This window comes from Heptranchias perlo, chromosome 11 (assembly GCF_035084215.1).
Source record: "Heptranchias perlo isolate sHepPer1 chromosome 11, sHepPer1.hap1, whole genome shotgun sequence".
NCBI classification, from domain to species: Eukaryota; Metazoa; Chordata; class Chondrichthyes; order Hexanchiformes; family Hexanchidae; genus Heptranchias; species Heptranchias perlo.
Genome location: NC_090335.1, coordinates 56930468 through 56944836, shown reverse-complemented (window position 1 = coordinate 56944836; position 14369 = coordinate 56930468). Strand labels below are relative to the sequence as shown.

The window sequence follows — 14369 nt, the reverse complement described above, 5'->3', positions numbered from 1 at the left end:
GGTTATTTCTCAATCCTTCAATCTGATTGGTTAAGGAGATATAGTTACTTGCCCTGTTCACTCAGATCCTAGATGCCCTGTTTCCTTCGCTGCCTTATCAGCTCGCACTTTCAGCAACTTGCCACACCAAAAATTTAAAAACCTAAACTTGCAAGGGTTGGTCTAATTAACGCCAGACGCCATTAGATGCCCTTCCACAGCAAATTATGGCCCTCTATTTTGTAAGCTACGACCTTGCTATCATCCCTTGATGTTTAATAGCATCCTTAAGGGTTGGAAAGGAGGAACGACCCAGGATTAACCATGTAATCAAGCTTGAATCTTTGAGTAGCTGAATAACTTCACAGCTCTTCAAGAGCAAGTCCATAGTGCTGTATACTTTGTTAGGAAGGAGAGTGTTATATTGGATAAGCTCAGAAAAAAATCAGATTCAATCTCTCAAAATAACTCTTCATTGAAGCTGGCTCATGTCATATTTCCTTTCTTAGCCAGTGCATTCACAAGATGTGGGCAAAGGAAGCTACAACCCTTACTAGGCAAAGAAAACCAGATTCTTGGACCTTCTAGCTGTGCCATCAGGTGCCCTCACCAAATCCCTCACATATAGGATTTAATGACCTAGTTGTGATTTGGTACAGTGAACCGCAGACTCTGTATTTGATTTAAATGTTCATCAGACCTGGCCTGGCCTGACCAGATAAGGTTTCCATCTTTTGGTTTCAATTCTGAAGTTTACAGTGTTAAATAAAAAATGTTTATAAGGACCATAATTACAGACCCTGGGGATACTACGGCTGTACTGTCCAACTTAGCCACTTTTATACTGGTGCTTGATTAGGTTGGAATCTGGGAAACCAGCATCTGTGATCCAGCAGTGGAATTGTAGACCCCAGAGAAGAGGAGAACTGGATTTAATGGTGCAAATGTTGGGAGGTGACTCACAGCTGTTGGGATTTGAACCTTGTTGCTGGAACCTTTCGAGTTTATGGTTTCTTGCCAGCTTAAGTTTTACACTTAAAACAGATGTCCTGTCAGTATTCCTTTCAGAATGTCCACTTAATATAATTTAACATCTCATTAGTTCAACTGCTCACACAAGTATATCAAAGTAGTACAGAGTCTGGAGTTGGGATCATGCAAACCTAAATGTACAGAACAGGTTGAATTGCAGCACCAGAGTGCTGTTTTGAGCAAACAGATCAAGTTAGCCCTCATTTCAGAATATAAAATTAGTGAACTTCATCATTCATTCTACCTGCATGTAACAACTTATTTGGTTGGTATGTAGTGGGTTTTGTTGTGCTGTTGGTAGAACTGCTACTTGAAACAGCCTGCGTGTATGTGCTGAGTAGTATTGTCTTGAAATGCTGTTCAGGAAGATGTGTTTTGTTGCTGCCATGCTTGAAGGACATTTTAGGTTCTTGAGTGCTACCTCCCAGATTCTGCACTGCTTCAATATACTTTTGTATATGGAGTTGATGTAATGAGGAAAAATGTTAAACTGCATACTGTGGGTATGATTTTCCTTTTTTGAGTGTAGTTCATCTCCATTTAGAAAGCTCTCTGATCTGGTGCTACTTGGAAATGTTTTATTAAAAATTTACATGCATGTCTGGCCTCTGCTTGCACCATCAATGATGAAATGAGAATGTGTCCCACATTTAGGGGTTATATTTGAGGATGAGGATGAACACCTGATGCAAACATGGCACAAAGCTCTTAGAGTTGGTGTAGATGGTATGTTTTGCCCTGCAGGATGACAGCAATTTCCTATTTCTGAAATTAAACTACACTCAAAATGAGGAAGACCATACAACGGTAATCTAGCATGTTCTCCCCTTCCCCTCACCTGTTGTGTCCCTGTGCCATGCGCCATTCCTGATCGAGAGGGTGAGGTTGGTGATCTATTTCATACAAAGGAAATCCTCCCAACGAGGAAGGAAATGGTGCTGGATCTAGTCCTGGGGAATGAAGTGCGGAAGGTGGAGCATGTTTCAGTGGGGGAGCATTTGGAGAACTGTGATCATAATATGATTAGGTTTAGAATAGTTATGGAAAGGACAAGGAACAATCAATGTGAAAATACTTAACTGGAGGAGGGCTAATTTCAATGAGTCAAAAAGGGATCTTGCCCAGGTGGATTGGAATCAAAAATTGGCAGGCAAAACAGTAACTGAACAATGGGAGGCCATCAAGGAGGAGTTGATTCGAGTACAGAGTACACACATTCCTACGAGGGGAAAAAGGAAGGGCATCCAAAGCTAGAGCTCCGTAGATGACTAAAGATGGAGATTAAAATGAAACAGAAAAGGGAGGCTTTTGACGACTGTAAGGTTCATAATACAGTAGAGAATCGGGCAGAGCACAGAGGAGATCTTAAAAAGGGAGGGAGCAAAGGGAGAGTATGAAAATAGATTAGTGGCTAACAAAAGGGAACCTAAAAGTCTTTTATAAACATATATAATTAGTAAAAGGGTGGGACTGATTAGGGATAAAAAAGAGGAGAGGATGCTGCCATTGTAGCAGTAAAGGAGGAGGTAGTAGCGATATTGGACAGGATAAAAGTAAAGGAGGTTCTTAAAAGATTGGCAGTACTCAAAGTAGAAAAGTCACCTGGTCCAGATGGGATACATCCTAGGTTACTGAGAGAAGTAAGAGTGGAAATTGTGGAGGCTCTGGTCACAATCTTCCAATCCTCTTTACATATGGGGATGGTGATGGAGGATTGCAAATTTCACACCCCTGTTCAAAGAGGGGGGGGGGGGTAAACCCGGCAATTACAGGCCAGTCAGTTTAACGGTGGTGGGAAAACTTCGAGACAATAATCTGGGACAAAATTAATTGGCACCTGGAAAAATCTGGGCTAATAAATGAAAGTCAGCACGGATTTGTTGAAGGAAAATCGTGTTTGACTAATTTGATTGAGTTCTTTGACGAAGTAACGGAGCGGGTTGATGGTAGTACGGTTGATGTGTATATGGACTTTCAAAAGGCACTTGATAAAGTAGCACATAACAGACTTGTAAGCAAAATTAAAGGGACATTGGCAGCGTGGATACAAAATTGGCTAAGGGACAGAAATCAGAGTAGTAGTGAACGGTTGTTTTTCAGACTGTAGGGAAGTATACAGTGGTGTTCCCCAGGGGTCAGTATTGGGACCACTGCTCTTTGATATATATTAATGACCTGGACTTGGGTATAGAGGGTATAATTTCAAAGTTTGCAGACAACACAAAACTCTGAAATGTAGTAAACAATGTGGAGGATAGTAACAGACTTCAGGAGGACAGAGACAAAGTGGTGAAATGGCAGATGAAATTTAATGCAGAGAAGTGTGAAGTGATACATTTTGGTAGGAAGAATGAAAAGAAGTAATATGAACTAAATGGTACAATTTTAAAGGGGGTGCAGGCACAGAGACACCTGGGGGTGCACATACACAAATCTTTGGCAGGACAAGTTAAGAAGGCTGTTTTTTTTTAAAAAAGCATATGGGGTTCTGGGCTTTATTATTAGAGGTATTGAGTTCAAAAGTAAGGCAGTTATGCTAAACCTTTATAAAACACTGGTTAGGCCTCACCTGGAGTGTTGTGTTCAATTCTGGGCAGCACACTTCAGGAAGGATGTCAATGCCTTAGAGGGTTCAGAAGAGATTTACTAGAGTGGATGAGGGACTTCAGTTATGTGGAGAAGCTGGGGTTGTTCTCCTTAGAACAGAGAAGGTTAAGGAGAAATTTGATAGAGGTGTTCAAAATTATGAATGCTTTTGACAGAGTAAATAAAGAAGAATTGTTTTTAGTAGCAGAAGGGTCAGTAACAAGAGGACACAGATACAAGGTGGTCGGCAAAAGAGCCAGAGGTGACATGAGGAAACACTTTTTTTATGCAGCGAGTTGTAATGATCTGGAATGCACTGCCTGAAAGGGTGGTGGAAACAGATTGAATAGTCCCTTTCAAAAGGGAATTGGACAAATACTTGAAAGGAAAAAAATTACAGGGCTATGGGGAAAGAGCAGGGGGATGGGACTAATTGGGTAGCCCCATCAAAGAGCTGGCACAACCACAATGGGCCGGATAGTCACCTACTATGCTGTACCTACTATGAATCAAAACTGCATTTTAATTGGCTGCTAAAAAGGTGTGACATGCCTTCAGTTTGCCCTTCAGGAAGGTACCAGGCCTTTGTTCAGTGCCCTCTTCAGTTATCAAGACCAGTTATTATATTGGAGTGTGAATCTGTATCTGACTGTTTTGTGGTGCATTATGTTACATAAGAAATAGGAGTAGGCAATACGGCCCCTCGAGCCTGCTCTGCCATTCAATAAGATCATGGCTGATCTTCAACCTCAACTCCACTTTCCCGCCCGACCCCTAACTCCCTTGATTCCCTTAAAGTTCAAAAATGTATTCATCTCAGTTTTGAATATATTCACCGACTGAGCTTTCACAGCCCTCTGGAGTAGAGAATTCCAAATATTCATGGTGCTCTGTGTGAAGAAATTCCTGCTCATCTCAGTTCTAAACGTCTCCTAGTTCTAGACACTCCAGCCAGAGGAAACATCCTCTCAGCATCTATCCTGTCAAGCCCTCTTAGAATCTTATGTTTCAATGAGATCACCTCTCATTTTTCTAAACTCCAGAGAATATAAGCCCATTCTACTCGATCTTTCCTCATGGGGCATCCCAGGAATCAATCTAGTGAACCTTTGTTGCACCACCTCTAAGGCAAGTATATTCTTTTTTGGGTAAGGAGACCAAAACTGCACGCAGTGCTCCAGGTGTGGTCTCACCAAAGCCCTCTACAGTTGCAGCAAGACTTCCTTACTCTTGTACTCCAACCCCCTTGCAATAAAGGCCACTGTACCATTTGCCTTCCTAATTGCTTGCTGTACCTGCATGTTAACTTTGTGTTTTGTGTACAAGGACACCCAAATCCCTCTGAATGCCAACATTTAATAGTTTCTCACCATTTAAAAAAATTCTGTTTTTCTATTCTTTCTACCAAAGTGAATAACCTCACATTTCCCCACATTATACTCCAGCTGCCATCTTGTTGCCCACTCACTTAACTTGTCGATATCCCTTTGCAGACTCTTTGTAGGTCTGGCTGAATGTTGTAGGTCTAACTTGTTATGCCACAGAGCTGCCCCAGGATTAACATTTTATATATTTTTTCTAAACATTTTCGCTTGCTATGTCTGTAGGTGTTTTTACAGGGTATTATCCCCCCGCTGCAAAAGGGATCTGCACCCAGGCCTTGGTGCTTCCAAAAGCTGAATATCAGCTTGGCTTAGTTGGTAGCAGCCTTGCTGCTGATTCAGAAGATTGTGCCCAAGCTCTGCTATATTGAGCATCTAATCCAGGCTACGACTCTACAACAGTACTGAGGGAATGCTGCATTGTTGGAGATGCAGTTCTCCAGATAAGATGTTAAACTGAGGCTCTGTCTGCCTATCTGATGGTTCAGGTGGGAATTAGAGTAGGGGAATTTCCCAGCGATCTAACAATCTTCCCTTGACACCACTGAAAACCGAGTAATTGGTCTTTCAATGCAGTTTGAGATGTTAAGCAGAAAATGGATACTGCATTTATCTACATAAATCACTGAATATCAAAATAATTAATTGTCTGTGAAGTGAGAGGTTTCCGAGATGTGATCACAAGATTATATAAATACGTCTTTTTTAAGCTAGATAACCGGAGATAAGGATAGCTTAGCTTAAAAAAACTCTTATTTTGATCACTTTTCTGCAGAAAAGCATCCTGCAGACGTAAGTAACCTGGATAATGACTTGAAGTCTCCATTTGGGAAACTGGGACAAGACTGCATTTAACAATCCATGGGGCAGTATAATACTATGAAGATTAGTTATGCCAATAATCTAAAGGAGCCCACTGTCCTCCAACAGCTATACTTCTTGCAGAATATCCTATGTAAAGACATTTGTATTTCAGAATTTGGAATTCTTATCTGTAGGGATGAAAATTAATTTAAAATTGTATTTCTGTTCTTTCAATTCCAGTGCAACTCTGAAGTCTGAGATCAAGAAGCTGATAATTGCTCACTTAGTAATCTGGACACTGCTCACTCTTCATGTTATTGTCAGTCACATGAAGTTGGTGTCGCATGACCTGATAGCAATGCCATACCAATGGGAATACCCGTACCTGCTGAGCATCATACCATCCATCTTCGGTTTTGTATCCTTCCCTCGTAACAACATCAGTTACCTTGTACTTTCCATGATCAGTGCAGGGCTCTTCTCCATTGCCCCTCTCATTTATGGCAGCATGGAGATGTTCCCCATGGCACAGCAGCTCTATCGGCATGGCAAGGCCTACCGCTTCATCTTTGGCTTTTCTGCTGTAGCTGTCATGTACTTGGTCTTGGTTATTGCAGTGCAAGTGCATGGCTGGCAGATCTACTACAGCAAAAAATTACTGGACTCTTGGTTTACCTCCACACAGGAAAAGAAGAAGAAATAGTCTACAGAAGAAAGAACCTTTTGAAAACTGAATTAGAAGGCTCCGAGCTGGTTTATGAACGATGGTGAATATAATGGGACTGCATCAGTCCAGTAAATATGATAGTCTAGGGCTTAACTGCTGCAGATTGTCTTGTGTAGGCTGTTTTTGTTTTTACTACCTTCTTTCTACCCTAGTACTTTTGCTTCCACACAAAGTAAAACTGGCAGTGGGAAAATGGCAGTGGTTAGTCTTCCCCCCAGGCCATTTGATGCTAATGTTATTCCAAGCTCCTTTAAAAAAAATGATACACAGTCACCAAGATGCTGAGAAATGCAGTAAATTCAGAAGTGTTTCCAAACACTGATCCTGATTTGTCGAAATCAAAGATTTCATGGTTGTATTTCCTGTTGATTGATTTTCAAGAGGAAAAACAAATGGTTTAATTATTGGTTTTATATACTGTGAAATGCTGTTATAAGATTATGAATTTAGTCTTGCTAAAATTGATTAAACGGGATAAGGTGTGTGGCTGGTAGACTGAAGTGTTGCATAGCGTTATGACTTGTGCTACTAAGCTTCATGCAGACTATTTATATCTATCAAAATTGGATAGAATGTCCGGCCCAACCAGATTTGTTCAATCCTAGAAGGTCAAGTCAACTATTTTTTTACCCTAACATGGAAGCATCCCAAATGAATTCCTTCAATTAAAAATATTTGTGCCAACACAGTTAAGGGGAGTTAAATTAGTTATGTGCTAACAATTTCTTTAAAGACTAAAATAATAGTGCTGTACATTTAACCCTTTTCTGACTTCCTTTGTATATAGTTTTGAAGTTGCATTTTACAACTCATTGCATTTTGGACATAACTCCTCATTGTGCAGTCTGTTAATACTTAGCTATAATGTTGCATATACAAATCATCTGTGTATATTTTGGATCTCATGATCTTAAATGTAAAATACATACACTAGTCAGTGTTTTTGTGCATTTTTTAAAAAAAATCAACATTTCAAGCTGTCTGTACCCTGTCCTGTGCTTTTTTTATAATCAGTTGTGTAGCATGAGTTGGTCATGTGTACACACTATTTACAATAGGAAAACAGATCTTAATGTGTGTTATACATATGACATTATTTGGCCTCTGGGAATTGCAAAAGTTGTCAGAATACCTACAATTGTTACATGATACCCAAATGTTTATACGAGAGAGAGAATCTAGTCTTAAAGCCGCTAGCAGGTTGTAAGCTGTCTTTAAAAAAAAAAGTTGTTTGAGCTGGGTTCCTGCTCCATATTCAAGCATAAATGTTTTGGAGGAACTGTCTCCTGTTCATTTATTGGGAAGGCTAGAAGCTTGACAGTACAAAAACTGCTGAGGAAGAGGGATAGGTAGTTGTGGGAAGCATATGTTGGGTTTTAACATCACTGCAGATTTGGCTGTCCCACACGTGGCTTCAAGGCTAGGAGCTTCACATTTTGTTGCTGGAAAAAATGAAACCAATGAAAATGTTGGATGTAGTTTATTCTAAATTGTGCAAAGGTGTTTTATTTTCAAATGAGTCAAATGGATTTAATTTTTGTTCTGATTTTCACCATTTCAGCTTCTGTTTGCAACAATGAATAGTGTTTTACTGGAGTTATTGTCACACTGCTTTTGTACCAGTGTAACAATTTAAGTGGGCTTTCGATGTAAACTGTGTAATTTGTTCGTGAGTCATATGATATGTGTTTGTGCATTGTGAATAAAAGAGTCAACACATAAACAATATCTACATTAAGACTTTTCTATCAGCTTGTTCTTAAAAAGATTGTCCTTTTTTTCCAGTTAAGTTGGCAAATATTTAATTGGAGGAAGGGTTGCTGTTACGTAACTCTGATTACTTATTAATGCTCTTTTAAGTCCATGGTACAAATAGTTATTAGAAACCTGTTGTAACAAACTTGCCATCTTTCATTCCTAACCCTATCCCCTTGGTCTTGCTATAAAAATTTGGAGGAGAAATTCAGATCTCATTATGTTGAACCCTAATAAGAAAGAGAATTGTTTTGCCATCCTCTTATTTATAATATGTTTACTACACTTTAAATTCTGTGCCTGGTCTAGCTACATTACTATCATTAACTAAATCCATTAAAGGGAGCAAGTAGTTCTGTTCAGAATTGACGGTGAAAATTTAATTTTTGAGCAAGAGATTGTATTGGTCATTGCCAAGGTCTAATAAATGCTGAATGTTCCTTGGCTGCTTAACCTTCTACGGCATAGTGTAAATTGAATTTTCCTCCCTTTGTTTTGGAAGTTTGCCAACATTGCAATTATCAGTGTCGATATTCAGCAGCGTAAAAATCAGATCCAGAAATTTGTTTAATTTCATTATGCATTTTTCTATGCATCATAGGTTTGACCCTGGTGCCCTTGCAAAAATAGATGGTTTGGCAAATAGCAGAGTAGAGTGTAAAAGACTACAAGAGGACGTAGTTAGCAGAATGGGCAGACTGATGGGAGTTGCAATGTAATGCAGAGAAGTGCGGAAATACGTCGTGGGAGGAAAGACAAAGAATGGCAGCATACACACGTTAGAAAGAGGTTGAAGGATGTGGATAGACAAATGTACAACAATTTCTTCCAGTGCTAGTGATAAAGCCATAAAAAGGCCATTAGCTTTTGGGCTCTATAAATAGAGGCAAAGAACAAAAAGGTAGTGATAAATTTGTACACAGCAATGTTTAGGCCACGCTTTAAATACAGCGTGTGGTTTTGGACACCCATTATAGAAAGGACACTAAAGTCATAGTGCACAGTGTAGATTTACCAGGAATGAGAAACTAGTTATGAGGAGAATCTCTGAATACTGTGACTAGTTAATAGTTTTAAAAACTTGTATTTAATTTCCTATGAAGAGTTTTGATAGGATGAATGGGGAAAGACTATTTCCTCTGGCAGTGATGAGGGGTCATCAATTTAAAATTGGCATTAAAAGAATGAGGAGGTATGGGGAATTTTTTATTATACAGTTGTTGGAACATGGAATGCTTTACAATTAGGAGTGATTGAGGCTGAGACCATTGCATCTTTTAAAGGGAAATTGGCTAAATATTTGAAACAGATGATGATGGGAAGGCAGTGGGATAAGTTTTGTGCTGTCAGCGCTACTACATTGTAATCACTTGGGTGCAGTTGGGATGAGGTGCTGAAATCAACTCAGTGAGATTCGGGGCCTCCGCATTCAAATTTTCTTATACGGTTTACTTAAATTACAACACATCTGAAGTATTTTTATAAAGTATGTACCATCATCTTTTGATTAGATTAAATTGCTTGGAAGGATTTACAAGTCTGTGGTACAAAGATTTTCAAATTACTTGAATATATCTGGAAATTAGAGAAATTTTAAAAGTGATTTATTTTTGCCAATGAGGAATCCTTTGAATCGATGTAGCCAATGCAATAAATGTAACCTAGGAAAAAAAACTGGAAATGTCTTTGTTTACGCAACGAAATGGAATTAGATTTTCAGAAAAATATCATTTTATCACATCTATGTTTTGTTCAATTACAGCTGCTGAGAACAATTCAACATCAGGAAATTACTTCCATTTTGAAGCATTAACTATTATTTAAATGTTTCAGAATTTTAAAAGAAGGTATATGAAAGGTACAAACAAGTTTTGCAGAACTTGAGCAGTGAAAGAGATAATCTGTTACGGTAGTGCTGCTTTTGTATTTAGAAGAAATGCCTGGAGCGATATAAAGGGTATATGTGCTGAATAATAGTGATCTATAAAACATCAGCTTCATGAGTGGGTATTTTATCAGTTCTCAGTGCCCAGGACACACTTTCTTCCATTGTTGCATTTTAAAACAAACTTATAGAATCTTGCAGCACAGAAGGCAGCCATTCGGCCCATTGTGCCTGTGCCGGCTTTGATGGAGCTATCCAATTTGTATTTATGACCACACAAATGTAGAGGTAAAATACCTTCATAGTTCCTAAACTATTCTCATAGTATAAATTTATTGGTGCAAAGTGCCTGGAGTACCTCATTCTTCATGTGTGCTGGATAGTGAATGCTGGCAAGCTAGTGGACTATGGCATGGCATTACAAACAAACCTTATCCTGACATTCCATTTACATTTTTTTTTTGGCAGGGGGCGGTGGTGGGGGGGGGGGGATAAAACAAATGTTTCAAATAATAGATTTTTTACTGAATTTGGCTGGAGGGGGATTTTGAGGTCCCACTTTTTCCTAATTTTCTGTTTTAGACACAAAAAATAGAAGTTGAAAAACATCTTGCAAAAATAGGTTTTTAAATCAGTAATTAAAACTGACTTTAATAATCCTTATAAATGCAGAGCTGGTAGATCCTTTAGAAATACAGAGCCTCTTCCCTCTAATGGTGCATGTAGTGTGCTATTTTCCAATGTTTGAGTTGCTATCTTTTCCCCACTTTGAAAATACATATCATCTATAAAATTGTTATTAAATTGTACTATGTAATGCTTTGCTTTGTAGTCATAATGTTGTATGCTAAAAATGGTAAATTGTCATACCTGTTTGAATTTTATACTGTGGGGGTGAACGTGAATAATTTAGTTTTAATTTGTTAGGCTGGAATGTATGTATATTCTTTGCCTATTGAATATAGTATATACATATATATTGCTAGCATGAATGTTCCACTTGCTTGTATCTGATCTATTTGTTATATAAGGCATATGAAAAAATAAAAAAGCTCAAATGTGAAATTGGGTTTATTGGACTATGAACACTAGGATTCGATAGTACAGCATGTTACAAGACTAGCTTTTCTCCTCACAGGACCTGGGGTTGGATTTCAGTCTGGACTGAGGATATAGCTCTTGGTTATATTGCTATTCTCTAGCAGAAGTTAGTTTGGGCACCCTTGATCTCATCAAGTTTCAGCGAAACTACAGCACAGAAACAGGCCATTCAGCCCAACTGGTCTATGTCGGTGTTCATGTTCCACATGAGCTTTCTCCCTCCCTACTTCATCTAACCCTATCTGGATACCCTTCTATTCTTTTCTCCCTCGTGCTTATCTAGCTTCCACTTAAATGCATCTATGCTATTTGCCTCAACTACTCCTTGTGATAGCACGTTGTACATTCTTACCACTCTTTGGGTAAAGAAGTTTCTCCTGAATTCCCTATTGGATTTATTAGCAAATATTTTATATTTATGACCCCACAAGTGAAAACATTTTCTCTGTCTACCCTATCAAATGCTATCATTGTCTTAAACACCTCTATCGGGTCACCCTTCAGCCTTCTCTTTTCTAGAAGTGTCCCAGCCGGTTCAGCCTTTCCTGATCAGGATATCCTCTCAGTTCTGCTATCATCCTTGTGAAACTTTTTTGCACCCTCTCCAATGCCTCTATATCCTTTCCATAATATGGAGACCAGAACTATGCACAGTACTCCAAGTGTGGTCTAACCATGGTTCTACACAGGTTTAACATAACTTTGCTTTTCAATTCTATAGAAATGAACCCTAGTGCTTGATTTGCCTTTTTATGGCTTTATTAACCTGTGTCGCTACTTTGTGATTTATGTACCTGTACTTCCTAGATCCCTTGCTCCTCTATTCCATTTAGACTTATTATCCAAGCTGTATGTGGGCTCCTTATTCTTCCTACCAAAATGCACCATCTCACACTTACCTATATTGAAATTCATTTGCCAATTACGCACCTATTCTGCAAGTTTATTAATGTCCTCTTGCATTTTGATGCATTCTTTGTTTTAACTACACCCCTCTATTTGGTGTTGTCTGCAAATTTTGAAATTGTGCTTCCAATTCCAGTATCCAAATTGTTAATGTAAATTGTGAACGGTGGACCCAGCACCAATCCCTGTAGAACACCACTTCCTACCTTTTGCCAGTCTGGGTAGCTACCCTTAACCTCTACTGTTTTCTGTTTTGTAGCTAACTTGCTATTGATTCTGCTACCTGTCCCCTGACTCCACATGCTGTGACCTTAAGTCATGTGGTACCTTGATGTGGAGATGCTGGTGATGGACTGGGGTGGACAAATGTAAGGAGTCTTACAATACCAAGTTTTAGTCCAACAGCTTTATTTGAAATTTGAAATTTCAAATAAAGCTGTTGGACTATAAACTGGTGTTGTAAGACTCCTTGCATGTGGTACCTTATCAAAGGCCTTTTGAAAATCCAAATATATTACATCTACTACGTTACCCTTGTCTACTCTTTCTGTTACTTCAAAGAATTCAATAAAGTTGGTCAAGCATGACTTTCGCTTCTGAAATCCATGCTGACTATTTATATTTTCATTCTCGAGATGTCTTTCTATTACGTGTTTGAGTAAAGATTCCAATATCTTACCACCAACGTTAAGCTAACTGATCTATAGCTCCCTGGACTTGTTCTATCTCCCTTTTTTAAATATAGGAATAACATTAGCTGTCTGCCAGTCCTCTGGCACTATTCTCTTTCCTAATAAATTTTTGTATATACGTAGTAGTGCCTCTGCTATCTTGTCCCTAAATTCTTTTAATTGTGGGATGCAATCCATCCAAACCAGGGGTCTTGCCCTCTCTAAATTTGATTAGTTTATCAATTATCTCTCCCTTTCTATCTTAAATGTTTTAATATATTTTTCAATCTCCTCTTCTAATATCCTGCCCACCTGATAAATACAGAGGCAAAGTAACTATCCAATATTCTTGCCATTATGCTGATATTACCTGTGAGTTTATCTTGTGCATCCCTTAATAGGGTCCTATTCTGATTTTTCTTTTATTTGTGTCTAGAATACTTTATTTATTTTTATATTCCTTGATAATTTAATCTCGTAGTTCCTCTTTGCTTTCCTAATTGTTTTCTTACTCTCCTAACCTCTTCGTATTCCCTGTCTACGTACTTGAGTATGCCTTTTTCTTTAGTTTCAATTTTACCCTTATCTCTTTATTCACCCATGGTGTTTCATTATTGGTTAGTTCTTTTTAGAGGAATATTTTTCTCCTGAATTCTCTATCACCGTTTTAAATATCTACTGCTGATCTATTTCTTTATCAACATTTTTTTTGGAGTTTACCTGCCTTAGTTTCATTCTCATCCCCTCAAAATTAGCTTTTTTCCAATCTTTTACTTTGGTCTTTGTCTTTCTCAATCATTATTTTAAGCCTTATTATGGGATGATCGCTATTGCTTAGATGGTCCCTACGCTTACTTTTCTTATCAGTCTGGTTCCTTTCCCATTACTACATCCAGCAGTGATTCCTCTCTTGTTGGGCTTCTCATATAATGGGTAAGAAAGGAGTCATGTACACTTTAAAAAAAAAAAAACTCCATTCCCTATTCTCCTTTCCCTACCTCTATTCAGTTTATTTGGGGGTAGTTGAAATCGCCTATGATGATTATTTGTTTTTTTTTACTCACTTTGTAAATTTGCCTACATATTTCATCCTCCACTTCCCTTCCACTATTAGGTGGTCTGTAGAATATACCTAATAATGTGATCGATCCATTACCATTTGTCTCAATCCATCTGTAATTCACAAGACCAGATATAATTGTCTTCCCAAAGTGATGCCCGAGTAATGCTGAAGAAATTGTAAAGTACCAAGTGCATCAGGCAAATTTTTCCTTATCCATGCCACTTTAATTAGTAAATGTAAACAATCTTACAACACCAAGTTATAGTCCAACAATTTTATTTGAAAATCACAAGCTTTCGGAGGCTTCCTCCTTCGTCAGGTATTGTTCTCTGAATATAAATGCGAAACGTTCAAGGATTCCCACATTCACCTGACGAAGGAGGAAGCCTCCGAAAGCTTGTGATTTTCAAATAAAATTGTTGGACTATAACTTGGTGTTGTAAGATTGTTTACATTTGTCAACCCCAGTCCATCACCG

The 14369-nt window shown here is 38.4% G+C and overlaps 1 protein-coding gene across 1 annotated transcript in view; it reads left to right on the top strand.

Moving 5' to 3' along the window:
• The window catches only part of jagn1a (jagunal homolog 1a), a 31931-nt gene extending 20724 nt beyond the window's left edge, over positions 1–11207 (top strand). Inside the window, exon 3 of the mRNA XM_067993108.1 lies at positions 6024–11207. Within this exon, the coding sequence (XP_067849209.1) occupies positions 6024–6486 (463 nt within the window). The 3' untranslated portion in view covers positions 6487–11207. The remainder of the gene's footprint in view (positions 1–6023) is intronic.
• The last annotated feature ends 3162 nt before the right edge of the window (positions 11208–14369 follow it).